Source organism: Panicum virgatum, chromosome 5K, assembly GCF_016808335.1.
Source record: "Panicum virgatum strain AP13 chromosome 5K, P.virgatum_v5, whole genome shotgun sequence".
NCBI classification, from domain to species: domain Eukaryota; kingdom Viridiplantae; phylum Streptophyta; class Magnoliopsida; order Poales; family Poaceae; genus Panicum; species Panicum virgatum.
This window is the reverse complement of record NC_053140.1, coordinates 33772073-33799950: the sequence shown is the minus strand read 5'-3', so window position 1 is coordinate 33799950 and position 27878 is coordinate 33772073. Positions and strand designations below refer to the sequence as shown.

The 27878-nt window shown below is 47.3% G+C and overlaps 2 protein-coding genes across 5 annotated transcripts; one reads left to right on the top strand and one right to left on the bottom strand.

Annotated features, from left to right (window-relative positions):
• The first annotated feature begins 596 nt into the window (after window positions 1–596).
• On the top strand, window positions 597–3302 carry LOC120707163 (putative protein ABIL2). 3 transcript variants are annotated; one of them, XM_039991981.1, is made up of 9 exons: window positions 597–1091; window positions 1252–1334; window positions 1480–1630; window positions 1719–1818; window positions 1924–2016; window positions 2124–2163; window positions 2260–2369; window positions 2547–2650; window positions 2752–3302. In XM_039991981.1, the coding sequence occupies exons 1-9, from the start codon at window positions 975–977 to the stop codon at window positions 2911–2913; spliced, it is 960 nt and encodes a 319-aa protein (XP_039847915.1). In that variant the 5' UTR covers window positions 597–974; the 3' UTR covers window positions 2914–3302. The 3 variants fall into 3 exon arrangements, with proteins under 3 accessions (XP_039847915.1, XP_039847914.1, XP_039847913.1); XM_039991980.1 differs by having other exon boundaries at window positions 606–1091; window positions 2127–2163; window positions 2740–3302; XM_039991979.1 differs by having other exon boundaries at window positions 612–1091; window positions 2740–3302.
• A 1852-nt stretch (window positions 3303–5154) lies between these two features.
• On the bottom strand, window positions 5155–27212 carry LOC120707162. Of its 2 annotated transcripts, XM_039991977.1 has the most exons (16): window positions 26640–27212; window positions 23946–26531; window positions 22320–22770; window positions 21889–22114; window positions 21058–21222; window positions 13692–13964; window positions 13346–13591; window positions 12857–13228; window positions 11431–12762; window positions 11277–11333; window positions 10424–10852; window positions 9904–10127; window positions 9686–9819; window positions 6244–6495; window positions 5991–6169; window positions 5155–5866 (listed from the first exon to the last, which is right to left on the bottom strand). In XM_039991977.1, the coding sequence occupies exons 1-16, from the start codon at window positions 26998–27000 to the stop codon at window positions 5753–5755; spliced, it is 7401 nt and encodes a 2466-aa protein (XP_039847911.1). In that variant the 5' UTR covers window positions 27001–27212; the 3' UTR covers window positions 5155–5752. The 2 variants fall into 2 exon arrangements, 1 of the variants encoding a protein (XP_039847911.1); XR_005688843.1 differs by lacking the exons at window positions 5155–5866; window positions 5991–6169; window positions 6244–6495 and having other exon boundaries at window positions 9904–10054.
• Between the last annotated feature and the right edge of the window lie 666 nt (window positions 27213–27878).

Here is a 27878-nt window from a genome sequence, read left to right as displayed (position 1 = left end):
GATAACAGCGTCATTAGCTGATACGAGCAAAAGAAATACTATTTCTTTTAGAAAAACATACTGATTGCATGCTTATGATGGAAGCGAGATTGCATGTTCCCAAAAAAAAATTTGGGGGATTTTTTCCCCAAAAAAATAGAGAAACCTCATGAGTAGGGCCCCATATGCATGGGGCAGAAATGATGGCCATGCACAGCAGCACAGGGATAGAAAGAGAAGAAAGTTGAGAAAGAAGAGTTCAGTTCAGCATCCCAACGAAATCCCATCCTTTGGAGCTTTTTCATCACCTGCACCACAGTCGGTGTGAGCGAGCTAGGCCCATCCATCTTGACTGCCTGCCCAGCCGAAGAGCACCGAGGTAAACCGGTCCCTGGACGTCGTCCCTACCAAATTCACTTCACCCTGCTGCAGACTGTTCATGGCTGTTGATGTAGGGGTCACCTTGATAAGGACCTCATGAGGAGATGATAGTACACTGGAAGTGATTGCCACCATAAAGTGGGGAGTGACTAACAGTGTAGTTAGCCAAGTACTCAAGGAGTCAGGACCATCCGATTTACCATGTTTGTCGATCGTTCACTCACCGGTGACCATCTGGTAAAAAAATAGTAGCAGAAGCAGTCGTCGCTCGTCACATTGGCTTTGCCTTGAATTGCATTATTATATAAGGCTGTTCCGGCTGCTGCCGGGGCATCACCACAAGTCCACAACTACTTGCTTGTTAAATATCCGTCGTGCTCATGACATGCTTGCCTTCTTCTTCTTCTTCTTCCCCCCAACACCGCATGGTCTTCTTCCCAGCGCGACGTTGAGTTCCACCCCCATCATTGCCTCTTCCCTTCTTCGCCACAATCATCGAAGCATTCTTCGTGTTCTTGTTCAGCACCTCTTACCTCCCCTTTGGCTCTGGGATCAAAGAGGGAACCTGGAATACAGAAAAAACACAACAGAGGAGTTCGTTTAAGTTGGCAAGAATGGTGGAGGCCGTGGGATCCTTTGGGAGCAGAGGCGTCGGCATTGCGGGGATGAGCAGCAGCACGCTGGAGGAGGTGCAGATGCAAGAGACCCTCGTCTTCTCCGACACCATCAAGGTCAGCTCATCCTTCATCCAGATTCGTGGTCTTGCATTCTTTCTTCAACCCCTTCTTCTTGTGTTCCTTCCAGCCAATCCAACAACTATATATCTTGCTCGCATTTTGCTTGATCAAACTGATCATTATTAATACCACTCGTTGCTGTCTCTAATTGTAGGATCTCAAGACTCTGAGGTCACAGCTCTACTCCGCCGCCGAGTACTTCGAACTTGCCTACATGCAGGAAGAGGGGAAGCAGGCGTATGTGCTACACCCATGCTCCATCCCTCCCATTTCCTACATGACATCACCAAGCAAAATTGCAAGCAGAATGCACTTGCACTTAACCTTTTTCACTCGTTGAGGCTTATACTGCTATGAATTTACTGATAATCTGGATACACAGGGTGATGAGCAACCTCAAGGAATACGCCATGAAGGCCCTTGTCAACACCGTTGACCACCTGGGCTCCATATCATTCAAGGTCTCCAGCCTCATCGACCAAAGGTTCGGTGAGGTCGCCGACACCAATCTCCGGGTCTCTTGCATCCAGCAGGTCTTAGAAGCAACTCATCCTGGAACCTGTATTTAAGTTCCATCATCTCTCTCGTTGAATTGGTTTTTAATGAAGTGGCTGGTTTCAGAGAACTCAAGTTAGCCAAGCCTGCATGGACAGAGAAGGCTTTTCACAGCAATCCTTGGTGATCACTGCCCCTAACTATCACAAGAGATACATCTTGCCAGGTAAACAAAATATAGGTATCCTCACTTTTCAGCACACTCTGAAAGCAAGAGATGGTTTATAATTTATTTTGGTGAGGTATTTCAATTCCATTTCGCAAATTTCAGCTGGAAACCAGTCAATGCCCAGTGCCGTGCCCAACTTCAGGGAGATGAACAAGGTCACAAACAGGACTGCGCAGATGCACCAAGTATTCAGTGGTAAGAATGGACTCTTCATATCTTGCAATTCTCCATCGCTTTCAATTAACCAGTGTACAAAGGCCACATGTGTTAACTTCGTACTGACCTGAAATGTGTTGCATCAGCAGCCCAACCAAAAGCCAAGGAGAAGCAGCCTTCATTCAGGTAAGTCCTCAATGTACAAACAAAAGCTTGGAAATCTTTCGCCTTGCTTCTCTGTTCGCAGCTAGATTGACAAACTGAAATTTCTAATGTTTGCAGCAAGTTGCGATCAATTGCCCGTGCACCTTCACAACGTGCACGTTCAGCATCACCAGCACAGCGTTCACATTCCGTGCCACCATCTGAGACTGCTATACCCACCAATAGAGGTACAGCAATCAATAATTGAGCAGCTAATTCCAGCAACCCAGTTTTTTTTTCTCTTTTTGAGCAATGAGCAGCCAGTTCCAGGAGATGATCACAAAAAGAATCCTGGTCTGCTCATACAGTTTTATATGATGATCAATTGACTCGTTTTTGGTTCTCAATACGTTTACGGAAAGCAGACAGGCGATCAGATTCGCCAATACCTTCAGCAACTCCATTGACAAGGTCTGGCTCAGTCTCAAAGAAGGCATCCTTGCTCAAGACATCAAGTGTCAGAGTTCAGGTAATTACACCGGTTTAAAACGGAGTCTTCCAACCAAGAAATGATGTACACAACACATGCATTTTCATCTCTTGTTACTGAAAATGCAGACCACCTCGCAGCCCAAGAAATTGGCACCACTGAGGTCACAAGCTGGCAGGAGCAAAGACACTACGGATGGTGAGCATACCCCAAAGAAGGGCAGGAAGTTCCTCAAGTCCATCCTCAGCAGGCGCAAATCCAGAAAAGATGAGCCCCTGCCCAGTTATTTCGATGACTACTGAGCCTTTACTACAAGATTAGGTGGCACCACTATCTGAGTCTATCTCTATACTCCACCAGCAGTGTTTTCAGACAAAGTGGTATCTGTCCTCAATATTTTTTTTTTGAACATAAAGGCAGGAGCTCTGCCGCTGAAAGAAATTTTTTGTACAAGAAATGTTAACCCAACGAGATGCCAAAAAGAGGCGTCTGAGGGGCCAACCAACCCACACAACGCGGTTGAGCACAAACACGATGCGCCGCCATGGGTCATCGTTGCCGAGCATAGAGCAAACTAGGAAGCTTGCTCTATATAAATATTGTCATTGTATAGCAGTAGTATAAAGGTTGGTATATAATGTAAGGTGAACATGGGAAATTTCAAAAAGACACCTCACCAACTTGCCTGGTTTCTGTAAAAGCAGCATAGGCTCATGTTCGTTCGGAGAATTTAGCCGAAATTCATGATCAACAATGGTTCAATTTGTAATGACGTCATCATTTCGCCATAATATAAATTCTGGAACTCTCAACAAGAAAATGATCAGAAGATAAAGGAAGTAGCAACACCTAAGAAATATATCATGAAATTATACAGAAAGGTTATAGAGCCGTAAGGCTATCCGCACTCTTCATACTTCAAATTCATTCTCTAAATAAAATATTCCGTCCTAGTCATCGATATTCTCTTCTCTATATTCAGTTTCTCCGCACCCATCCATCCTCTATATCACTCTCCATACCAACTACCAGCTGCAGGGTCCACGCGTCAGTTTTTTTATCTCTTTTTTACCACACCCCTCCCTCCCATTCTCTCTCCACCGCAGCCCTCTGCTCTTCCCCGCGGCCGCCCAGGAGCTTGCCGCCGTCTCCCTCTAGAGTTTGCCCCCGCCGCCTCTGCCTACTGGAGATTGCCGCCCCCGCCCCCTGGAGCTTGCAGCCGCCGCGGCCGGCGCCCCCTGAAGCTCGCAGCCTCCGCGGCCGGCACCCCTAGAGCTCGTGGCGCGCGGTGAGGCGGGCCGCGGCAGCGCACGGCGAGCCGTCCTCCTCCCTCGGCAGCCCGCGGCGAGGCCGGCCGTGGTGGCGGGGGAAGGGGCCCGCGCGGGGCGGACGCGGCGCTGCGGCGGGGCGGATGCGACGTGGCTGTGGAGGCCATGGCCGCAGCCCAGCGGCGCACACGCACCGCGGAGGCGGCCCTCCTTCCCCGCCAGCGGACGCTCGACGCGGCGGGAGCGGCGGCACGTCCCTCCCCCCTCCATCCTCTGCTCGCGGCGCGGAGGGAGCGGCGGCCTGAGCGCGCGGTCCCTCCGCCGGCACGCCGCGGGTGGGGTGCGCGCCGCCCCCTCCCTTTGCCCGCCCTTTGATCCCTGGTGGCGGAGCCCCGTCCGCGAGGGCTGGTGCGGCGCGGCACGGCGGTGGAGGCGGCGTGGGCGCGCGAGGCCGGAGCTGCGGCGGCAATGGCGAGGCGGCGAGGGGACTCCAGCTCCGAGGACGGGGGGCGCAGCCGCTACGCCGCCGTGGTGGTGCCCTCCCCCTCCTCCTTGGGCGGCGACGGGGAGGGCCTGCTGGAGCTCCGCTGCGCGAGCTCGGGACGTGCCATGGCAGGCCTCCTCGAGCTTGGCCAGATCTGGCCGGCCTCGAGCGCGCGGCGTGGCGAGCCGGAGCTGGGTGCGCACGGCGTGCCGGGCTGGGCCGTGGCGGCGTGGCGAGCCGAGCGGGGCGTCCGCGGCCCCTGCTCCCTCCTCAGCCAGCCACCTCCCTTCCGCGGCGCTCCCCCTCCACAGCGGCGTGGCGCTTCCCTTCCTGCTCTGCCCCTGCCTCGAGCTCCACTGGCGCCCCTCCTCCCTCCCCTGCGGAACCATGGCGCAGCGAATCCGTGCAGGGCCATGGCGTCGCGGCCCTGGAGCCACGAGGAGGGAGCGAGCTCGCCGCCGTCGCCATCTTCCCTCTCTCTCCATGCGCACGAGGTCGAGGTGGTTGGAGTGAGTGCCGGGGCCCGCACCACATAGCTGATGGCGTACTTTCTGCACCATGCTGAGAATGGCACAAAAAAGTTGGCTCACTAATTTACAGTAGTGTTTACAGACTCCCGCTGCAGCAGGTTTTACTCCAAAGTTGATCTGTAAAACGCGTAGCGCGCGGGATACAGATCCCAGTGCAGACAGCCTAACAAATACGTGGCACCATTACAAAAAAACACTGAAACAATATCAAGTGCAACAATTGAAGAATAAACGAACCAAGTACCCCTTGCACATTGCGTCAAAGCATAACTACAAGATTTCTTGAAATATGATAGATACATAAATGTACAGAGTTGGTATAAAGCTTAACACCAGTGCTCCACTGCCCTGCATAACGAACACAAACACACGTACTAAATGTATCTTGCCCAGCCATTTTACAGCATGAATCAGCCTCATTACCCCACAATTGTGTATTAAGTAAAAAAAAACTACAAAAGTGTAGTTTTGCTATCTACCTACTTCTAGTTTACAATTTTACATCCTCCATCATAGACAACCTGGCCAGCAAAACAACATAACTGACTGTACATGTTTCCAGAGATTTGTGGACGACGCTGCCTTATGTGAATAGTAAACAGGCATTGCCTCAAGAAAAACACCTAAAGCCAGTATAACCCACTACACGTAAGGTACAAACTTGACGTACAAGAGGCTCCTTTCAAATTGCTTAGATATTTTTCCTGCTCTTACGTAGTCCATCCTTGCTATGCCATACTTGACACAAGCAAAACATCTCCTGGACAAAAACAAATTGAATGATATCAAATGATCAACAGCGTTGGCCACGAGAAAACCTTGTGCAACATTCCTCTTGCTCCCTTCCGCCATGCTTGTTTTATTGTTCATCTACCACAGGAAGGTCATTTTTTAGCTGAACGAGCTTCACAGAGCCATCACCTCCACACGAAATGAAACCATGGGATAGCACCTGGAGGTCTGTTACAGCGGCCTGCAAACATTTAGGTATGATTTAATAAAAGAGAGTATGTGATATAATACTCTTCTCGTCATAATTCAACCCAAATTTACTAATGTGGTGACAGATTGTATATTCCGTCTATAATGTTACGTACCCTAACAACACCGCCAAAACCCCTGGAAGTTGGCTGAAAAAAGGTGTGCCGTTCATGCAACTTTGGCCAGTGAAAGACCAGCTGAGAATTTTTCGCATCCCAAAGCTTTACATCTCCATCTTTGCTTCCAGTTAAGAACAAACTCGTATTTGGGATGGTTGTTACCTTGGTGACACTTCCTGCAAATGGGCAGTAATACATCAGACAGGAATCAACTGAAATTCTGAACAGTACCATACAGAATTTCAGGTACCTAGATGAGCCTTTGGTATATGCCAGACCATCCCATTAGCAGTACCACCAGAAGTACCAGATTTGGTATCGTGCCTGGAAGGTGCCTTGACACCATGCTCAGTGGAGATTCTATTATGCTGGGACTTTCCAGTAGAAAGGAATCGGAAATCATGCAAAGCTACATCTCCACTTTTCCCACCAGTTACAACCAGTGGTGAGATAGACCCACAACCTCTATCACTATCAAACACTGAAAGAGACCGTGCTCCTCCTGCATGTTGAAGTCCATGGTGAGCCAATATTATTCTATATAAAAGTGCACCACAGCAATATGATCAATAGTGACAAGTAGAAAATAGTCTTCCTGTAGGCATGAATCACCATACCATTATAAGTCATACGAACTAAAATGTAAATCTTTAAGAACTCAAAATATTTCCCTTTCTTTCTACAGAAACTGTGGGAAAAAAATCTATTCTACATCCTGAACTGTGCAAAAGTCCGCTTAATAATTCCTAAACTAAAAAACCAGGTACTTTACCCTCAATACTTACAAAACTGGACCAATGTACAAACTACAGTGGGTTCCAAAGAGGTTTCGCTAGGGATCCAACTTGGTCGTTTCTGCCATGTCATCGGTTTCCGTAGATGAGGATCCCAACAAGAGGGAGTATGAAGAGAAGAGGAAAGATAACGGAGAGAAATAGTGTGATCAAGAGGAAAGGACTCAAGCATATGAATCTAATCATCCTCAAGTTACCCAATAAGCAAATCTAGCAATATGGCTGCAGGTTGCTAATGTGACAAATACCACCTTCAGTTGGCTTCACGTCATTAAAATCACCTTCCAAAAACCTGGAGCTCACAACTCACAAGCATAGTCAGGCTTCTGTACACAAACCATGTGGATCCCTTATGGTTTACTGTTCCACTGTCGATCTTCAAGACAATTTCGTCATGTCAATTTGGTCTATTCATAACTAATTAATATTATGCAGCACTTTATTTAATCATGTATGGATTTGACTTCCTGTTGGGTCACTAATGTGGTGTGATCACTTGATTGGGGACTAATGCAGAAAACAACGAAGGGTTTAGATTTGGTAAATATGGATACCCACAACATTTTAAATTGAAATGTCACAAAAAAAATAAATTGAAATTGCATACTATAGATTGATTATCTTTCTGTTTTTCTCAAACAGCGCAGGAGGACTGCACGTCATTTCTTCTATGTGTTTTTAGTTTAATAAAGTTTTTTTTTCACAGCAGGGGCCTCCCTCGCTGTGTACAGTTCAAAAAAAAAAGTACAGAGGTTACACAACTCCTGTACTCAGTACAACTCACACCACTAGGTTGAATCTTAAATGTGACTGCCATAAACCCGATTCAGTATACATTCTTCAACTTTCTTTTGTCTATTTGGAATTCGTAAAGGAGCTCAATCATTAAGAAATTATTGTGCTCCTGATAATAAATTTTCAAAATGCATACATTCGCAGCATATAGTACTGTAGTGAGAGTTCTATGATGTAAGATAATCCGGCAATTTTTCCAACAGATGAGCCTCACAGTTGGAGTGCCTATATTTGTATGATAAAGAGGATAAAGATGTGATAGGCCTTAGGTTCAAGAAAGGTGCATGTGCACTCAAGAACAGACTAAGAGGTCATATATATACAGTTTGACCAATAACCTCCACTATAACATATTTATAAACAGAGAAGTTGCAATATTAAGAAAATAATTTTCAGGACAAATCTACTTCGTGCTATCAAATGTTCAATTCAATAATAAAAATAATATCAATGCACAAATTTGAAGCATGGCTGCATCCAACCCAAAATGTACTTTTTTAACTGGACAAATAGTTTTTCCTATGTTTCAGTGTGGTCATGTCCAGAACTTTTTTGGGTACATTATCTTTCATTGTACTCTTAGGGACGAAGAAGAAAGAACAAGATGTACTTGTGCACCATGAGATGAGATTGGCTTACATATGCAAATAAATTGAACAATAAATGACTTTGCTCTAGTATAACGAGCTAATCTATCAATGAATAGATATAGTCAACTATGAAAAGAAAACCAATTTATAATGTTTCTTTAAAAAAACTCGACTGGCGGGGGAAAAACATCCCCGTGGCATTACAACTGAGAAGAAACCTCAGCCAAACTGGCTGGGAAAACCCCCAAACCCCGGCTTCACCCTATATGGCCGCACCATAACCTGGGCCGACCACGACCCACTGGGTTGGCGACCACTGCAACTACCCCCTGGTAGGTGGTCCAAAGCAACCATAGGTGCCACAGACCGGCACCCTGCCACTATTTTTTGGGTGGTGGGTGGCCAGCAAGGGGATTTTTTTGATGCCACCAGGATTTGAACCCTGGTTGGTTTCTCCCTCAACTAGGGAGCTTACCATAACACTACAAGAGTGTTGGCCCCATGTGATGTGAATTGCTTTGCATGCACAGTAATGTGTGAGTGTTCAATTTTCAATAATCCAAAACTTTTAAGTTCCTTTCAGATAGCAAATTGTCAAAATCACAATTATGACACTGACATTTACAACTGTAACGGATTACAAATGTGATGGGCCTATGCTGCAACAACCTTCGAAAATGCATCAAGATCCACTCTGATTCTCCTGTTTCATATTAGTTAGCAAGTAGCAATGAACCATTAAAATCGAAACAGCTTAAAACGACTGGACTTTGACTTACACCCTAATTAAGCTGGTGTTTCTAGACTGGTGATTGGTAACTGGATTTAATGCAGATCTCAAAACCAGGGGACCGAAAATTACCATTAGTCAATCTACCATGTTGCAGTATCTCAAAAGTTAATCAATTTTTGCATGTAGTACGCATAAAGTTGTGTATAGCTGTAACAATTCAGTTTCAAAATCGTCCGAGTTAGAACGCCCCACCTAGCCAACCCGACCATAAAACCCAGGTGTTATAGTGGGAGGGGTGGGGGCTTTTATCCTCAGTCCAACAGTCCGAGGTGTCAAGAAACAAAATAGATAAGTCAATCTCGCACTGTTCATCAAGTGCTGAAAATTTGATCTTAACATCAAAGATGAATTTGAGACTAAATTTTTACAGGTTTATTTAACTTTGTATATACTGCAATATGTTTTTTTTATTCTTTTGATTTCTTGAACTACACTCGACAACTTTCTTTTGGCCATGTCAACATCCTTTTTGTGATCCATAAAAGATTGTGTAAAACTGGAGATAACAAGCAATCAGCCATAATCCTTTTCCTACTATATGCAACCAGATCCTTGGGTATGTATGTTAATACAGTCCAATTCAGCATAGTCTATGATAGATTTACGATTTATACCGTATAGTAATCATATTACTTTTGCACTGCTATTTAAGATTAACGATTACTATTCCCAATATTCAAACAGTAAATAATAAAGCACTGCTCACACTCAGCGAATTACCATCATGACACATGATAGAAGTTTGACATGTGCCAGGCGGAGATAGGGTATCCCAGATAACAACATTTGCACCATTTGAATTAGATCCAGCAGAAGCGACAACTGATCCACTTGCAGACACATAAGAGACATCCCTGTATACAATAAGAATTAATCTGTAAGATATTGAGATCTGACCAAGCAGTAACTATTGCATGGATAGAGTTTGGTATACATACGAGGCATGGCTATCAAAGCATAGGGATGAATCTGTAGAATGAACGTTACTTCTTCCACCCACCTCAACTTGCCATGTACAAACGGTACCATCTAATGCAGCAGTGGCAAACCGCTGTCCGTAATAATCAAATTGAACAGCTGATATGGAAGCTAGTGCATAAGGTGGTGGAATGTTAGCAGCAGGCAGAACAACATATGTAGCCATGGCACTATCTTTACCAAACTGAAAAGTTAAAAAGAATAAAAGGCATCAAGGGATGTTTAAACACAGAATATTCATATTGTTCCTAAATACTTCAACGCTAAATGAACTCGGTGCCAAGTTTGTTACGGTCCCAAGGTAGAAATCATTCACGAAATATAATGTTACAGGAATCTTACTCATTCCAGTAAAATGTTGATATAGATCCTAAAGACCTAAAGAGATGCTTACAAACTCCTTCCAAATCTAGAGGACAAACAAGTGCTTTAGAAAAGCCACTGCAATGCCAAACAGAGCTCTGGGTAGAAAATGTTTACCTCCCATAGATACACATGGGTATTGCTTGAACCAACAAGAAATAATGGTAACGAAGGATGTCGGGATAATGCTCTTGAATGGATGTTCTCAAGTGTTGCTGGAGGATCGACGAAATCCTCAAATCCTTCAGGTTCACCCCACCCAAACCCAGAGGCCCCAATACCAGCATAACCTGGAATTCCAAATGCTCCGCCACCAGTTAGATCTCTTCCAGGTTTCGCCAATGAACCTAAACCAATAGTTGCTCCACCTGAACTAAGTTGTGATCCTTTTTTTCTGCCAAGACCAACACCAGATGAAATGAAAGTTGGAGTTGGTGTAGATTCACAACCAGCCCAGCCATCTAATGGCCAATCAGATCCAGACCAGACATATTCTGTAAATTTCTTGTAATGTTTCTTGTCACTCCAGTTGAAGAAAACAAGGCCCTGAAAAGTGGCTGACTTAGTTGATAGTGGTACAATTGTAACAGCATAGCAGCATAATTGTATGACTTAAGAGACAAGCAGCCCCAAGCGTGTATGAGTTTGTTTGTGACTTTGTGCAGATTGGTTTTGTTTCTGTTGGGGCTCTTTTACCCCTTTTTCTTCTTAATATAAAGATACGCAACTCTCCTGCGCGTTCGAGGAAAAAAAAGACAAACAAACCCATACTCTACGGAAATAATGGAGAGAGCAGTAGCACTAGCCACACAGGTTTTAAAATGATCTGGACAGCAAAAGCGCTAAACATTTAATAAAACAATGTTTAACATGTTAGAAAAATCATATATTTCATCCAATCCATGTATAAAGTTGCTCATTCAGGTTATGATGATACGAAACTCAGAAGTCTCGGCAATTAAAAAGATACCTTTCGGTTAGTAGCGATAGCAGCTTGTTTCTCATTGATTGAGTTAAGACATATCGCCTGTGGGACTGAAAAGGTTAAAATGCAGTAGCAGAAAGGGAAGCAATGTGCAACCTAGACAGAGTCTCTAAAGGGTCAATAGGCTGACATTAAATACCTCAAGAAGTTCCCCACTTCTCCTTAGAAGTTCCAATGGGCTTTGAAAATCTTTTTGTACTATCAACTCCTTCCTTTTAGTTTCAGGAAAGACTTCTCCATTAGAAGAGGCTTCATCAGCAAATCCCTGTCTTTGATCATTGTTCTTCGAGCGAAGTCCATGGTTATGTTCTTTTCCAATTCTTTGAGTACTATTTTTTTTGCACTCAACTGCAGTACCTCTTATATCCTTCCAAGATCTAGTAACATTTATGCTGCTCAATGAAAAGCAATTAACCCCGTCATTCACAAAAGCATTACAAATATCCACAGAATTAACAGAAATTTCCCACAAATTATTAAACAACACATCCATATTCTCACTGTCTGCAAGCTGCAAAATTCTTGAAAGCTGATCATAACTATTGCTGCCCGACCATTGCTGGGACGAATTACATTCTAACCAGAAGAGCACGCTAGAATGTGAATTTATTGGTAAATTCTTCCTCAAGAATGATGCGTGCAGTTTAACTAACGAAGATGACACAAAATGTATGGAACTCGTAGTAAACTTTGCAGCAATTGAAGAGAAAGAACCCTTGAACTCTGAATCACTACCACCAGTTTCATGTTCACGTTTCTCTTTTTCAACAAACTCCCTCAAATAATGTTGCATTACAGATGTCAACCGAATCCACAAAGAAGCACCTAACAAATGCCACTTCTCATCAATTAAATGATTTGAAATTTCGCTCTTTTCTAGCTGTATCTTATGAATTGAAGCGCTGGGCATTCCCCCTTCTGCATTCAATGGTACATCATGACTTCTGTGGAGCATAGGATGCTTCAACAGATCTAATAGTACTTGAAAGGACTCCCCTTTAACAGAAGCAGCTAGGACTGGATTGATCATGATGAGCAATTCCTTTATGTCACAATACAGCCAAGAAAAGGAAAACTGTATAATGTACTTAAGCAGGTCCATAACTGTAAGCATAGATGAACTGTTATCTAGAATATTGTTTCCACCATTGTCAAGCCTTAGAAGCAAGCTGCTGGCATTCAGGTAGTTTGACAACCCTGATATAATGTACTCATGATTCTCTTTAGGTGTGCATGCAGTAGTATTTGTGAGTTCCATATTCAGAACGAAACGCATGAAGGAGGAATAGACAACATGACGACTAAGAAATTTGCAGCTCTCTTTGAATGAAACCAATAACAGATAATTAATCGGACGGAGAGAGCAGCATTCAAGACCGTGATGGTCAATGGCAGCATCTGGTGATTTACACTCCCATAACAAGGCATACGCAAGAAACAATAAACCATCATGACAACAAAAGATTAGAATCTGCAAACATAAAACAGGAAAATTTATGTTTAATTATTATGAAAAGTTCATAAAAATGGAAAAAATAAAAGATAATGTTATCTCCTAACATTACCTTCTCAGCTATGTCAGCAAATTTTAATGAGAACCTTCTATCGAATATCAACATTACTGCTGTAACATCACGTGTAAGTTCTTCAATTTGATGACTGTCGTAGTCATTAAGGACCTTGTCTTCAGATAATGATGCATTGCATTGTGAACAGAACAAGTGATTTCTCAGAAGGTGGGATAGATATTTTGAAGCCATAGTTATTTTAAGATCGGACTCAAAGTCACTAATGACAGATGAAGATAGCCAATTTTTAGACACAGAGAAAGGGTTCAGCATTCCATCAAAAATCTTGTGATCTCCACCAGAAGGTACATTTATGCTTTCCTTGCCATCTATGCCCAAATTAGAACATAGGCATTCAAGTGCTTCAAGCTAATAAGTGGGAAAAGGTTGAACATTTAGAACAATTGTAAAAGTTCCCAAAAAAATATGCAGAGACCCACAGGGTCCAAAAGAAAAAGGTGGTCAGCTTGCATGAGGTAAACTTACAGGTAGTCCACACTTGTTCAAGGCACATGCAGCCATTGCAAATGAAAGCTTAGATAGCTTTGCAGATACAGCTTCACCAACACAGTTTCTAAAACCATTTTTTGTCGAGAGAATTGCACAATACTGACCCACTTCTGGGTCTGAAAACACATTTGGAGCACCAAGGATTTTGGACTCGTCAATCTCCAACTTGGTATGGCAACCAAATAATCTATTGATAGACTGATAATAGTTCCCTAACATCCACTGGAAATTCAGATGAAATGTAGTTAAGCTGAAGGATTGTTACTTTGATTCTTGATATAGTAAAATCTAAATAAAAGGGCGACATGTATTCATGACACACCTCAAGCAGGCTTGAAAGCCAGTTGTCTCCTTTCTCAACTGAACGAGGAAGAAGGACATTAGAAATGAGATTACACTCCAGGGGCCCTCCGGATCCTTCAACAAGCCGACAAATTACAATAGCAAGTTGTTCATCTTGAAGGTTCTTTGCACAAACATTGACTGCTGATGAAAAATCATCACCAAGCAGGAAAAATGCTATAGCAAGCTCCCATTGATGCCTTCCCATTAGTACGTAAGCATTTTTTAGAGCAGCAGCTTTGTGTCTTTCTTCCTGAATAGATTCATCCCAATAATTGTGAAGTAAATAAATAGCTTACAACACAGAACATTCATTTAATATGTATGAAGTTCCTTTTTTGCGAAAAGGGCTCCTATGTTTTAAATCAATAATACATTAGGATATTCATTCAAAAATATATATATATATAATATAGCATTTATATTTCAAAAATGTAGCCTCTCATCAATCTGTGTTGGCAATAGAACAACCTTATCTCAACCTACACCGCAGAAGGAGCATGTTGCTGATTGGAGGGGGGGAGGGGGGGGGGGTCGATATGCCGAATCACCTAATCATTTGGCAAGTAGGCTCTAGAAGCACACAAGTGAAGTTAACTGTACTACTTCCTCTAATCCTATGCAAATTTATCCACCATAGCTCCAATATTTGAGGGCATATGGTTTCCTTATGTTCATGAAACGATGAAAGTAGATATAAAAGAAATATGCAACAAACACGTCATGTAGCAGATCAAATGTACCAGACGGTGCACCAGGAGAAACTATATAAGTTCAAAGATCTCACACAGGCATCCGATATCTAAATAATATTATCAGTTGGAGATATGATTGAAATGTTTATCAAAAGATTAGAGCAGATTTGTACACTCGGTTTTCATAGAGGTGTTCATGCAGTGTTTTTTTTTTGGCCCTTAGTGATTGCACCTTGTTCCACTACCATGCAGTGACAGACTCCTCTCGCTAAACAGCAACAAAGTGACAGCTTTCCTGTCACTTAACAAATTGTCTACATTGTGCTATTTCAACAAAATTAAAGAACAGGGTAAATATTTTAAAAAATATATAAAGCATGTTATTTGTAAAAACAATCGAAAGTCCTTTCTATCGTATGTATTTGGCTCAAGAGAGACTGCACCACCAGCATAATGATATTCTTTTTCAGATCATTATGATATATATTTATGAAATGTCAATAACAAAACTGGCATAAAATCCTAGAGATAGCTCATATCAGGTGCCAATAACTAGCATAGTCGTTTTCCTAAAGATAATAAGCATGAACATTGCAAGATGATAATAGGATCAAGTATATGAAATAGTTAGGCACAACCACATAACTGAAAATTGTAGGAGAGAATAATGCCTGTATTCCTCCAACCCTAGAAGGGTGGGTATATATAACACCTATACATGGGCCTCTATACACATGGGCTCAATATACTCCAACCCCCCCCCAAGTCTGAACTACCGGCGCAGCGGTGTTCAGGACTGGACAACAAGAAAGCTGACACCCCCCCCCCCCCCCCGCAGTTTGAACTACCGACGCAGCGGTGTTCAAGACTGAACAAGAAGAGAGTACAAATAGAGTACAAAGGGCAAATACCCCCGCAGCCACAACTAGCCACCGGCTACGTTGAGGCTGGATCAAAACTCCGAGAAGGTCGAGGAGGGCAGCCCCTTGGTGAAGATGTCAGCAAACGGGGAGGTAGTTGGGACATGGAGTACCCGAACATCGCCGATTGCGACTCTGTCGCACACGAAGTGTAGGTCGATCTCCACGTGCTTCGTCCGCTGATGCTGGACGGGGTTGGTAGAGAGATACACGGCGCTGACGTTGTCGCAGTAGACGACCGTGCTCTTGGCGAGCGGCTGTGGAGCTCCGCCAAAAGCTGTCGTAGCCAAGACGCCTCCGCTACGCCGTTAGCGACAACCCGGTACTCCGCCTCGGCACTGGAGCGAGAGACAACCGGCTGCCACTTGGACGACCAGGACACCAGGTTGCCGCCCAGGAAGACGGCGTAGCCGGAAGTGGAGCGACGAGTGTCTGGGCAGCCAGCCCAGTCAGCGTCGGTGTAGACCACCAACTCAGCAGTGGACGAACGGTGAATCACCAGGCCGAGGTCCACAGTGCCACGGACGTAGTGGAGGAGACGCTTCAGCGCAGCAAGGTGTGACTCCCGGGGATCATGCATATGGAGACAGACCTGCTGGACAGCGTAGGTGAGGTTCGGCCTGGTGAAGGTGGGGTACTGCAAAACACCAGCCAAACTCTGGTAGGCAGTAGGATCAGCCACCGGATCACCCAGATCAGCGGACAGCTTCGCCTGAGTGTCGACAGGAGTGGAGCAGGGCTTGCAATCAGTCATCCCCGCTCCAGGATATCGAGTGCGTACTGCCGCTGGTGCAGGAGAAGACCAGACGGGTGAGGCTCAACAGTGACGCCCAAGAAGTGGTGGAGCTGACCAAGATCCTTCATAGCAAACTCCTGCTGCAGAGAGGTGATGACACTCTGAAGCAACCGCTGACTAGAGGTTGTGAGCACAATGTCATCAACGTAAAGCAGCAGATAGGAAGTCTCATCCCCACGGCGGTAGACGAAGAGAGACGTGTCAGACTTGGCCTCGGTGAACCCCAAAATCAGCAAGAACGTGGCGAACCGAGAGTACCAAGCCCGAGGAGCCTGCTTCAGTCCATAGAGAGGCTTGTTGAGCCGGCAGACCATATCCGGACGACTCGAATCCACAAATCCCGCTGGCTGAGAGCGGTAGACAGTCTCTGACAGAGTGCCGTGAATAAACACATTCTTCACGTCCAGTTGGTGCACAGGCCAAGAGCGCGAGAGCGCAAGCGAGAGGACCGTGCGCACCGTAGCGGGCTTCACGACTGGGCTGAAGGTCTCATCATAGTCCACACCAGGCCGCTGAGTGAACCCCCGGAGAACCCAGCGAGCCTTGTAGCGCTCCAGTGTGCCATCAGCCCGACGCTTATGCGTCCAGATCCACTTGCCAGTCACTACATTGCAACCAGACGGACGCGGCACGAGGTCCCACGTCTAGTTGGCAAGAAGAGCAGCGTACTCCTCTTCCATCGCGCGACGCCAGTGAGAATCCGCCAAGGCGTCGCGGACAGAGGAGGGTACCGGAGAGACCCGCGGCTCTCCCTCGGTGGCGGAGAGAGTCGCGGCCTGAGACGCCATCCGCCGAGTCACCATGGGATGGATATGCTGAGGATCCCGATGGATGACTGGCGGGTGGTAGACCTCCGGCTCGGCTCGAGAGGGAGCCGGAGGAGGCGGCAGCGGCGACGGCTCCGGCGTCGCAGGAGCCTCCGGAGCAGGAGGCGGCGCCAGTGTCGGCGCCGAACGACACCGGTACACCTGCACCGGCGGAGCGTACCGCTGTGGTGTCGGGGTCGGCGCCGAGCGACGCCGGTACACCTGCACCGGCTGAGCGTACCGCGCAGGTGCAGGTGAAGGCACCGGGGCCACGCGTCGCGCAGCGGGAGACACCGGGTCCGCGCGCGGCACGACCGAAGGTCCGGGTACCGCGCGTGGCGCGACCGCGGGCACCAGGGCCGCGCTCGGCGCAGCAGGGATCACCGGAAACGCTGCTGGCGTGCTGGGAAAACCTGCAGGAAAAGGACAGACATGTAACAGTGGCTGAACCACCAGGTCAGTCTGAAACAGAGACTCCAGCTCGGGGTCAGAAGAAGGTGTGGAGGAGGTAGAGTAGGGGAAATCCGACTCGTCAAAGACGACGTGTCGGGAGATCAGAATGCGGCGAGAGGTGAGTTCAAAACATCGGTACCCCTTGTGGTCAGGGGAGTACCCAAGGAACACAACGAGTCGAACGGGACGCCAGCTTGTGAGAAGCGGTGGCGGAGGTGTTAGGGTAACACGCACACCCGAAGACCCGAAGGTGGTAGCGAGGAGGGGTACCGAAGAGAGCGTGGTGTGGAGTGGGAGCAGGAGAACCAGTGGACGGAAGGCGGTTGAGCAGGTATGTGGCGATGTGGAGGCTCTCAGCCCAGAAGCGTGGGGGCAGAGAAGCCTGGATCAGAAGGGTGCACACGACGTCGTTCGTCGTGCGAATCATCCGCTCAGCCTTGCCGTTCTGAGAAGAGGTATACGGACAAGACATACGCAGCTGAACACCCCGAGACAGGAAGAAGGACCGGGAGGTGGAGTTATCGAACTCCCGCCCATTGTCACACTGGACGGCCTTAACTGTGAGGCCGAACTGAGTGGACACCCAGGCAAAGAAGTGGAGGAGGGTGAGGAGGGTCTCAGACTTGGCCCGCAAAGGAAAAGTCCAAGAGTAATGAGAAAAATCATCAACAATGACCAGATAATGTTTATAACCAGACATGCTGAGTATAGGAGATGTCCACAGGTCACAGTGAATCAGATCAAAAGTATGCGCAGCATGCGAAGAAGAAGAAAACGGAAGTCTAACATGACGACCTAACTGGCACGCATGACAGAGGTGCTCAGCAGGAGCCTTAGTACATGGAGCATCGGTACTACGGCTGAGCTAAACCAAAACGTCGCGGCCGGGGTGACCAAGCCGGCGGTGCCAGGTGGTGGAAGAAGGCGTCACGGCAAAAGCAGCAGACGAAGAAGCCGAAGGCGATGCAGCGGAAGCAGGAAGCCGAAGGGTGTAAAGGGGCTCCGGGCTGTCACATCGGAGAAGAGGACGCCGGGAAGCCGAATCCTTCACAGTAAGACCAGAGGAGTCAAATTCGATGGAACAGGAGTTGTCAGCAGTAAACTGGCGAATAGAAATAAGGTTGTGAACCATTCGAGAAGCAACAAGAACATTAGGAAGACAAGGAGCAGAACCCACGGCGGTGACAGGAAGGCAAGACCCATCACCAACCATGATAGAAGAAGGACAAGAGGAGTTTGGGGGTCGGACAGAAGAGAGGATACCAGCATCAGGAGTGGTGTGGAACAAGGCACCCGAGTCGGCGATCCACTCGGTGCTGGCCGGCGGCGTCAGTCCCATGGTGCTGAAGGACTGCGCCAGAGCAGCCTGGTCCCACCCCCCCCCCGGCCAGGTCGGCTGCTGGCTGGGCTGAGCTAGCGGGGTCCAGGACGGCGCGAAGAGTGGAGCAGCACCAGTGAACATGGCCGCTGGCTGGAGCTGAGGACGAGGCCCCCCTGCCGGACCCTGGAACGGCCACATCGAGATGCGCCCTGACCATGGGTTGCTGAAGGATGGCCAGGGAGTACCTCCAGGGGCAGGGGCAGGAGCGGGAGCCGGGGTCGGCGCGCCCCGACGGCCCCCACTGGTACCGGTACCCCCAAAAGCAGGGCCACCAGTGCCACCACCACCACCCCGTCGCCGGCGACGTCCACGCCCCCCCCCCCCCCTCCTCCAGTCTGCCCGGCGGGAGCAGCACCAAGGAGGGAGGTGGCAGGAGCAGCGGAGGAGGCCGGTGGAGTAGCAACGAGCGCGGCGGGGTTGGGCGAGGACGATCCGGGCGCGAAACCCCTGATGATCTCCTCAAGGGCGAGGTCGTCCCGGACCTGCAGGAAGGTGGGGAAGGGCCTCTGGCGGGCGATCCAGCCCTTCAGGTGGTCGTAGGTGCTGCTCAGTCCCCGTAGGACATTGAGCACCAAGACCCGATCGGACACCGGATCCCCGAGGTCGTGCAGAGCATCGGCCATGCTCTTCATCCGCCGGCAGTACTCACCGATGGAGAGGTCCCCCTGCACGAAGGTGCGGAAAGTGGCGTCGAGCTGGAGGGCGCGGTATTCGGCGTTGCCGAGGAACTGCCCCTCGAGCGCCACCCAAGCCTGCCGCGCAGTGCCGCCGTGGGTCCTGAAGATCTAGGGAGATGGTCCCGAAGATACAGGACATGGCGACGCTGTCGATGCGCAGCCACGCCACGTCCCGCGCCTCGATCGGCAAATCGACGAGGACGTGGTCGTCGAGGGCGTAGCGGTGGAGGGTGAGGAGAACCTGGTCCCCCCAGCGGCCGTAGGAGGACGCAGGGTCGAGGAGGACGGAGACCAGGGCCCTGATGTTCTGGACGCCGGCTGCCTGGAGGTGGAGCTGGGCGACCATGAGGTCGGTCGGGTCGTACCGGGCTCCAGATCCAGCTGGCGGGGCCTGGTGGGAGGAGGAGGCGCCGTGCTCGGGGTCGACTGGCTGGCCGGAGGAGATGCGGAGGTAGCGCTACGCCTCGGCGACCCGGAGAGCGAGGGCGTCGGCCGTGGCGCGCTCGCGCTCCCAGGTGAGGGCTGCCACACGGATCCGCTCCTGGGCCGCCGAAGCCTCCGACTTGGCGGCGAGGAGGGCCGTGGCGAGAGCGGCGTCGGCCTACTGCCCTCGAAAGGCGGCGGCAAAGAGCGGCGCGTCCATGGGAGGCATCCCGAGCTCGGGCCACGTGGGATCGGCGACGGTGGCAACGGCGGGCTTCTTGCCGGCAGCGACCGCGGCGCGGTGAGCGGCGGCGGCGGCAGCAGCGGCGGCGGCATCGCCCGCAGGCACCAGAGGGTCCGCGCCCGCACCAGGGACGTCCTGAGCGGCAGCGGCGACGTCGGCGGGCCCACCCGCGCCCGTGCCAGGGACGGCCTGGGCGGCGGCGGCGGCGGCGGCAGGCCCAAGCTGGGCGCCAGCGGGCCCGGTCTGGGCGGCGGCTGCAGGCCCACCCGCGCCCGCACCAGGGTTGGGCACGACCTGGGCGGTGGCGGCGGCGGCTGCAGCCCCGGCCTGGGCCCCGCCCGCGCCTGCGCCTGCGCCCGCGCCAGGGCCAGCCTGGGCATCCAGCGCAGCGGCAGGGCGGCCCCAGGCGGCGGTGCCGCTGCTCCAGGCGGCGGCTCCAGGCGACGGCAGTGGAGCAGAGGAGGATCCGGCCCCGAGCAGAGGAGGCGCGGCTCCAGGCCTGGGAAGGGCAGATCCGGCGGCGGCGGCCTCGGGGGCGGCGGATCCGTCAGCCCCCAGGCCCCTGCCGGCGGCGGCGGCCCTGCCTTGCTCGGGATCGAGCAGGGCCTGGGAGGCGGCGGGCCTGGGAGGCCATGGCGCCGGCGCAGAGAGAGGGGAAGGAAGGGAAGAGAGGGAGGGGAAGGAGGAAAGGGGAGGAGGAGGAGGGGCCGGCGGCCGGCCATGGTGGCCGGCAGCGGCGGCGGCGGGCTGGAGTGGAGAGAGGAGAGGGAGGAAACCTAGGCTATTGATACCATGTAGGAGAGAATAATGCCTGTATTCCTCCAACCCTAGAAGGATGGGTATATATAACACCTATACATGGGCCTCTAGATGGACCTCTATACACATGGGCTCAATATACTCCAACAAAAATGAACGATAATCAAATTACAAAGTAACAAATTGAGGTACCTGGAAGTTCCTGGAGAGAAACTCATATAGACGTTTATCCTTTTCATCTCTGCTAATCTTGAAGAGACCCACCAACACTTTTATTCTGTTCAATGCTATGTAGAGCAGAGCGCAGTCCTTGGGGTCCTTGCTTTTAAGATATTGTAACCTTGCCAACTTTTCCATCTACAATTTTCAGACATACCAATCAGCACAGGTGATTATCCAGACAACTGCAAGTGTAACATTAATTCAATAGGTGTTCAGATATAGGAAAAACAAAAGATCAACGCAGTCATCGCTACTTAATTTTAAAATCTGGAAACATTACAACAATGACAAAAAAGCGGCCAATCGGTTGAGAAGGTCAGATATCACATCATAGACAAGTCAAAATTAATGGCTTTGTTGTGGGGGAAAAGCATGTGGGTTCAAATGAAAAGGTACAGATGCAACATAGCATTTAACTCTAACCAAGGCAAGCAGGAAAATCCATAGTTCCTGTTTGGATATGAGGAAGAGGAATTCAATATGAATCATAGGATTCAGTTTTATCTTGAGGGGCAGGGAAATTCCCCTCATCCAAACATTCACTTGGTGTAGGATACCAGCAGTCAAAGAAGGATCCATGACTATGTGTTAGTTCAAATTGTCAGGGGCTGAGAATAGTTCACTAAGACAATGCTGTAGTTTAGAACTCCTTTTATATCCATTTTGCTTCTTAGCAAAACCATACAAAAAAATACATAGTTCTATTCCCACAAAAAAAAAAACATAGTTCTGAAGATAGTTCTATTCCCACAAATAAAATATAAATAGTTCTGAAGCATCTTATTGTTGGCAACCACGTACCCTTGTCCTTAGCTGGGACACATTGGTATACCATAATCCTATACCAAGCTTTTGCATCTCTGACCAAGTTGGCTCTAAAGGAAGCACAGAATTAAGTAGATCATCCTGACAATCAGATTGGAAGGCCCATGCTATCGAAGAGGAATCAAGGAACCCTTCACTACTAGATGAATATCCAGATCTCCTTAGAGCATGAAGCTGTCGGAACTGCACAGCAACCCAGAACCTTGAGAGAAACAAAATTATCAATTAACATAACTTTAACAAAATAAGGAAGCATGAGCCCTGTCCAACACTTACTCCTCTAGATTTTAGTAATACAATACCAACGAATTTCCATAAGTTCATATTTTAGAGTTGCCTTAACCTCTAGATTTTAGTAATACAATACCAACGAATTTCCATAAGTTCATATTTTAGAGTTGCCTTACCTTCTTCCTGCTTCATCAAGGCTTTTGTAGGGAGAGGAACGGCTCTGATCAGTGATTTCTAACATAAGATCAGAAATTGCAAGTATCTCAGTTCTCTCAGTGTCACTTATGCCATACGAACTGTAGTTCTTATCAAGGAGCTCAACTATCTCTGATTTTTTAGACACACTAGTGGCAGTGCTGATACCTAAATTACCATCCCCATAAAGAAATGAATTTGAAGGTGACAGCAAATTAAAGGTTGTGTTACTTCTGTCTTCACCCCACAGAAAACCTTTGTTAGAAATGTTGTTTAACATGGTTCCTACAAAGTATTCAGATAAAGGAAGTTCTGGAATACTATGGCATGATTTTCGGCATGAACTGCACTTTGACGTGATCTTTGATGCTTCACTTGCTTTCATGGATTGAATAAGATGCTGCAGAGCAGCATTCGCACGTTTCCATTCACCTACACAAAGGCAACAAAAGAATCAATGACTCAGCTATCTTACATAATTTCCACAAAATTGCACAGGATGCAATGGGATTTGTAAATAAATTGTGCAAGGACTGCAAATCTTGTGGAATGAAATAATCAAAGACTAGGGTATATCATAAGAAAAGAATTCCAAAATTAGCAGTTAGCTGTCGACTAAACCAGTAGCATTCGGCAACTCAATCACAACCAAACAACTTAGCTCAGCAATTTAATCCAATTAAGGACCAGAGAATCTTCAGGCCTTTATTATTGTATATATCTTATGGAAGACTTGTCATAATAAACCATAATAGAGTTGTTTAATGGCACCATCTTATCATGATACAATAACAGCAAGTACATTTGTAGATCAGAGGGTTCAATAGACCACACGAACAATATCTGTAGATCAGACGGTTCAAAAGATCACATAAACAACTCAAACCTGTTTATTCTGATTTATGATCGATCAAGCTTACTTAGTGGGACATTCCAGGACACAGCAGTTCCATTGAGGTCAGTGTCTGGCGAAGGCCAGCTTTTCGAGCTAACATAATCAGGCTTAGTTTGGCACGGCAGTGACTTTTCGATCTGGAGTTTTATTTTATTGCTCTCTTTTTAGGTACATTAAACAATACTATTTTTAAGAGCCACATAATTAAGGGATTTTTCTAGATTTGACATAGCATCACGGCATAGCACCCAAACAAGACCTAGATCTCGAAATTCAACCGCGTGTTAGTGCTAATATCTTGGAACTGTAAGTTAAAGTAGCACTAAAAACATTTTATCATCTTGCTTGATGATCCCTTGTCACACATAAATGACCTCTTGGGCAACAACAGCCTCAAAAACCACAATTATGGCTACTAGTTTCTGATTTGTCATATTTCTACAGCCTAGTAAAATTATAAAAATAGGATAGTACATTCCCATGTAATCTGGATTATCATTTTCATATGTGTAATGCAATCTAAGTATTCAAAGAGATATCTATTACTAAAATAAAAAGAAAAAAGTTTGTGCAAGAATCCCAAATGTCACTTCTTTTTTATTGGAATAGAGTTTTAAAAAATAAAAGTCCATTCCTATCAAATTAACAAAGCTTGCGATCAATGTGGAATTGAGAGAAAAAAATATTCGAGGTAAATACAGAAAACCCACACCTGAATAAAGATACTGTATAAGTGCTCTTGGGTTATACGATGCCACAGGTCCGCTTAGTTTATCAGCTATATCCAACAAGTTCCATAAACTATGAGAACAGGGACTATCATCTTGGTCTGTTTGCAATACACCATTGCTACCAATAGTCCTGCTACCATAATTTTCTGGTAACTTTTTACCAAAAGCAGTTTCATTGAAATTGTTTGCGCATGGTAACACATCTATTGGGCAAGCACGTATCTGGGTAGTGTACTCATCAGCTCCTGTTACTAGCCATGAACTGAAGAGTGAAAGATGATTCTCATGAACAAGGGTCATAGTGGCCTTTGGCCCCCAAAGAAAGCCAGCAATGTCATGATGAGAGTGGGATAATGCAACACAGCTCCAAAGATGCTCTTCTTTTGAATTATCATTGTGCAGCACATTTGGGAAGGAAGGGTGCTTATGAGAATATATACGCAGCTCGTTAGGTAGATAAACTGCAAGTAGAAATCGTCCATCACCTAAGGATAGCCCCTCTATACCAACAATATAGTCTTGCAAGATCATTGCATCTTCTAGCAGAAAACTACCATCCCCAACGAGTTTAACTGCTTCCCAGATATGAATAGAGGTGCTATTCTTCTTCAAATTTCTGCAAACAGTTACAACTCTACCACAATTTGATAGTACAACCATACTAACTGGTCCACAGTGAGCACCATACATGCCTACTAGTTCCCAGATGTGTCCCTCTTTCTCAGTCTGCAAAGAGTTATCTGCACAAGACATCTTCCAAAGTTTCACAGTGCCATCAGAGCACCCAGTAGCAATATGATAACTAGGAACAGTTCTGTAAGGTTCATGTTGTAAAGGCAAGACTGTATTGTTGAGCGGCACTACAGAAATGCATGTGGGATGTTCTCCCTCCAGGCTAGAAGGAAAGACTGAAGGACCTTTATAAATAACTGCTGAAAAAGTTTCACTGTCAAAGCAAGTTACATGCCTCACTTGGTTTGTGGTAGAAAGAGAGCTCTCATCAAAACCACACAAACATTTTCCACTGTCAAGTTGACTTTCCGAATGCAAGACTACTTTCCATGAGAAAGCTTCGAAGCTATTCCTCCATATGCATACTACTAGGAAGCTGTTGTTAACAAAACACCCGCTGCATTTAGAAGCCAATGGTATGGTATGAATGCTGTCAGGTGGTCCTTCTGCATTTCTCTCTCCAAGGAAAGGGATTGTGAAAATCCTCTGGCATGAAAGAACCTCTTTCTTAATACTGACTATGAAACAGTCAGCTCCATTTTCGCCTCCAAGGACAAAAAATCTATAATCACGACTAACAGAAGGTGCCCAACACAAGCATGAGTACTCCACATCTTCAGAACTGTTACGCAAATCAAATTTGCACAAAAGCTTCCATAATGGATATGTAGGTGCATGCAATGTTGGTATGAGAGTTGAAAAGGTTGACAGTGACCAGAAAAATAACATTCTGTTTGAATCCATTGAAACAGCTATCTGTATTTCACAGCTATATGGATGGACAGAGACCTGTCTGATGCTACCCGTATGCCCATCTTGTTTGACAGGTTTTGTCAAACAACATGATATACTATTAGTTGATTCAATTGAAACATGTGTCCCAAAATCCAGTAACAAACTGTTGGATAAGGCTGACCACACGAACGAATCATCAGGCAGCAAATGCAGCAAAGAGCATTTTGTAGGTGGTTCAGAACATAGCCTTCTTGATATGATAGCATCAACAAATATTGACTGCTCCAGAGATTTTGGAGGAGCCAATTTAACATAGGACTCCCACCAGCCCTGCAGTTTGTTCTTTTTCCATAAACTAATCCGTGGGTACCTTGGTGCTGGAAATACATCATCTAGACAATGGACAGCCCAAAAGTTAACACAAGGCCCTGGGCCGACACTAACAAGCCACTCACAGTTGCCAACTTGGCTCTCCCTCGAATCACCTGAAAACAACTCAAATTTATCTTCTTCATCTCTCGACACAACACTGCCAGATTCCACAGACCATCTGATAGTAATATCAACTCCAAGGACTCCATTCAGAGTGTTGTTCACCTCGATTACTGCAATGACGCTGAATGATATTTGCAAACCATGTCGCTTCTTCGACTTGACCAACTCATCCTCACTCCAAAGCCGGACAGTGCCATCTAAGCAGCAAGTCATGAGGATCTCTCTCCTGATCTCGGACCGATCACTGACATGTAACGACCAGGGTCGCCACTGGATCATGCAAACAGGCTGCGGATGCACAAGCTCAGCTTGCTCCAGTCCCCTTTTGGCATCATTCAGAAACACAAGAACAGGCATACTGCACTCAGCCGGAGCAACAGCTGCGACAGTCGCGACAGGGCCCTGCACGAACTGGGTAGAGGAGACAAGGGATTGTGGCACCTTCTGAATAGACCTCCAGGCGAGCTGCCAGGAGGACTGCACTCTGGCCCACATGGACACACCTGCACCAACTGCCACAATGCCATCGCCCGCGCCCGTCCATGCCACAGCAGCGATAGCAAATGTCTCGGTGATAGACCATCTCAGGAGCCAACCAAACGAACCTGCAGGTTCCAATCTCCAAACACTGAGAGCCGCGCCACAGAGCAACCGCGTAAGCTAGCTAACGACGAGATGAAAATTTGAGAGCTGGCTAGCTAGAGAGCACAGACCTTGGGAAGAGGCAGCGGGCGCCGGCTGGAAGATGGAGACGGAATTGCCTGCGGCGGCGGCGACCTCTGCGCTCCCGCAACCGCACCAGGCAACGGCGGACACTGGGGCGTGGAGGTCTATGACCTGGCGGAAGAACGGGGAGCAGCCGTCATCCCCGGCGCCGTCGCTGGTGTCGTCCCGTGAAGGGGAAGGGAGGTGGGATACTACGAGGAAGGATCCCGCGGCGTAGGCGACCCAGGGGAGGCCACCTAGGTCGGGGAGGAAGGCGATGGTGCGGGGGTCGTGGGTGGGCGCCGGCGGGATCAGATGCGGCGGGCCGAGGGCGAGGGGCAACGGCGGAAGCGTGTCTCGCTCCCCCATCGTCGCGCCGCCTGCAGCATGCACCGCTACGGCGGCGATGGGAGTGGTAGCTTGGAGCTGCGGATCCCCTCACCGCCGGTTGCCTTGCCGCGGCCGATCTCAGCCAACCGGCGACAACTGTGTGCGCGGACGTGGGCAAGAAGGGGATTGTTGGGCCACGACGGGGGCTTTCTGTGCTGCTGTTGGGTATTTGATCCAGAGAACATCTCCGGGCTGGCGGGCTTTATTATCACGGTAGGGCAATCCTATATCTTTCTTCCCCATCTTGTAGTATTTAAGATTCATACAATCATCTACAATCATTGCATCTACACACTCAAGCCCTACCTCTCAAGTGCTCCATAAAAAATTTTATGGTGGACTACCTCCGCCATAAAAATTTTACCATAATTGGACGACAAAAATTGTAGCTATAAATTAATTACAGAAAAGTATATATCTAAAGATATAGCAAAAACTTTATACTAAAGTATACCATATAATATATTCATTGTGTATATCTACTCATGTAGAATCCAATAAAATTGAATTTTCTATTTTATGATTTTTTATGATTTACTATGATTTTTCCAAGATTCAGTTAGAATAAACATAAAAGAAAAATAATAAAACCACCTTCAAACCCGCTCAAGGAGGCCGTGCAACCAGTTTCAAGAGCCCGGGGTGGCTAGTCGTCCGGTTTCAAAGTTCAGGAAGGAAAAGCGAACTCGGCCCAAAGTTCAGAGAGGCAAAAAAGATTTTTTTTATTATCACGGTAGGGCTTATAGTGTTATCAATAACATCTTTATTAAAAAATATATAATATAAAACAAACTCAAATAAAATTATCAATGTAAGGTCATATAAAATTTAAATTTGAATAAAAATTTTGGAACGAG

What these genes read in the sequence shown, in the direction of transcription:
- LOC120707163 (XM_039991979.1), top strand. Translation starts at nt 975, where the DNA reads ATGGTGGAGGCCGTGGGATCCTTTGGGAGCAGAGGCGTCGGCATTGCG. An exon ending in CAGGAAGAGGGGAAGCAGGC is followed by an intron (nt 1,335 to 1,479) that starts GTATGTGCTACA and finishes CTGGATACACAG; the next exon opens with GGTGATGAGCAACCTCAAGG. An exon ending in CATCAAGTGTCAGAGTTCAG is followed by an intron (nt 2,651 to 2,739) that starts GTAATTACACCG and finishes CTGAAAATGCAG; the next exon opens with ACCACCTCGCAGCCCAAGAA.
- LOC120707162 (XM_039991977.1), bottom strand. Translation starts at nt 27,000, where the DNA reads ATGGGGGAGCGAGACACGCTTCCGCCGTTGCCCCTCGCCCTCGGCCCG. An exon ending in TATACAGTATCTTTATTCAG is followed by an intron (nt 22,771 to 23,945) that starts GTGTGGGTTTTC and finishes GCCTTTGTGTAG; the next exon opens with GTGAATGGAAACGTGCGAAT. An exon ending in TGCTTTGATAGCCATGCCTC is followed by an intron (nt 9,820 to 9,903) that starts GTATGTATACCA and finishes TATTGTATACAG; the next exon opens with GGATGTCTCTTATGTGTCTG.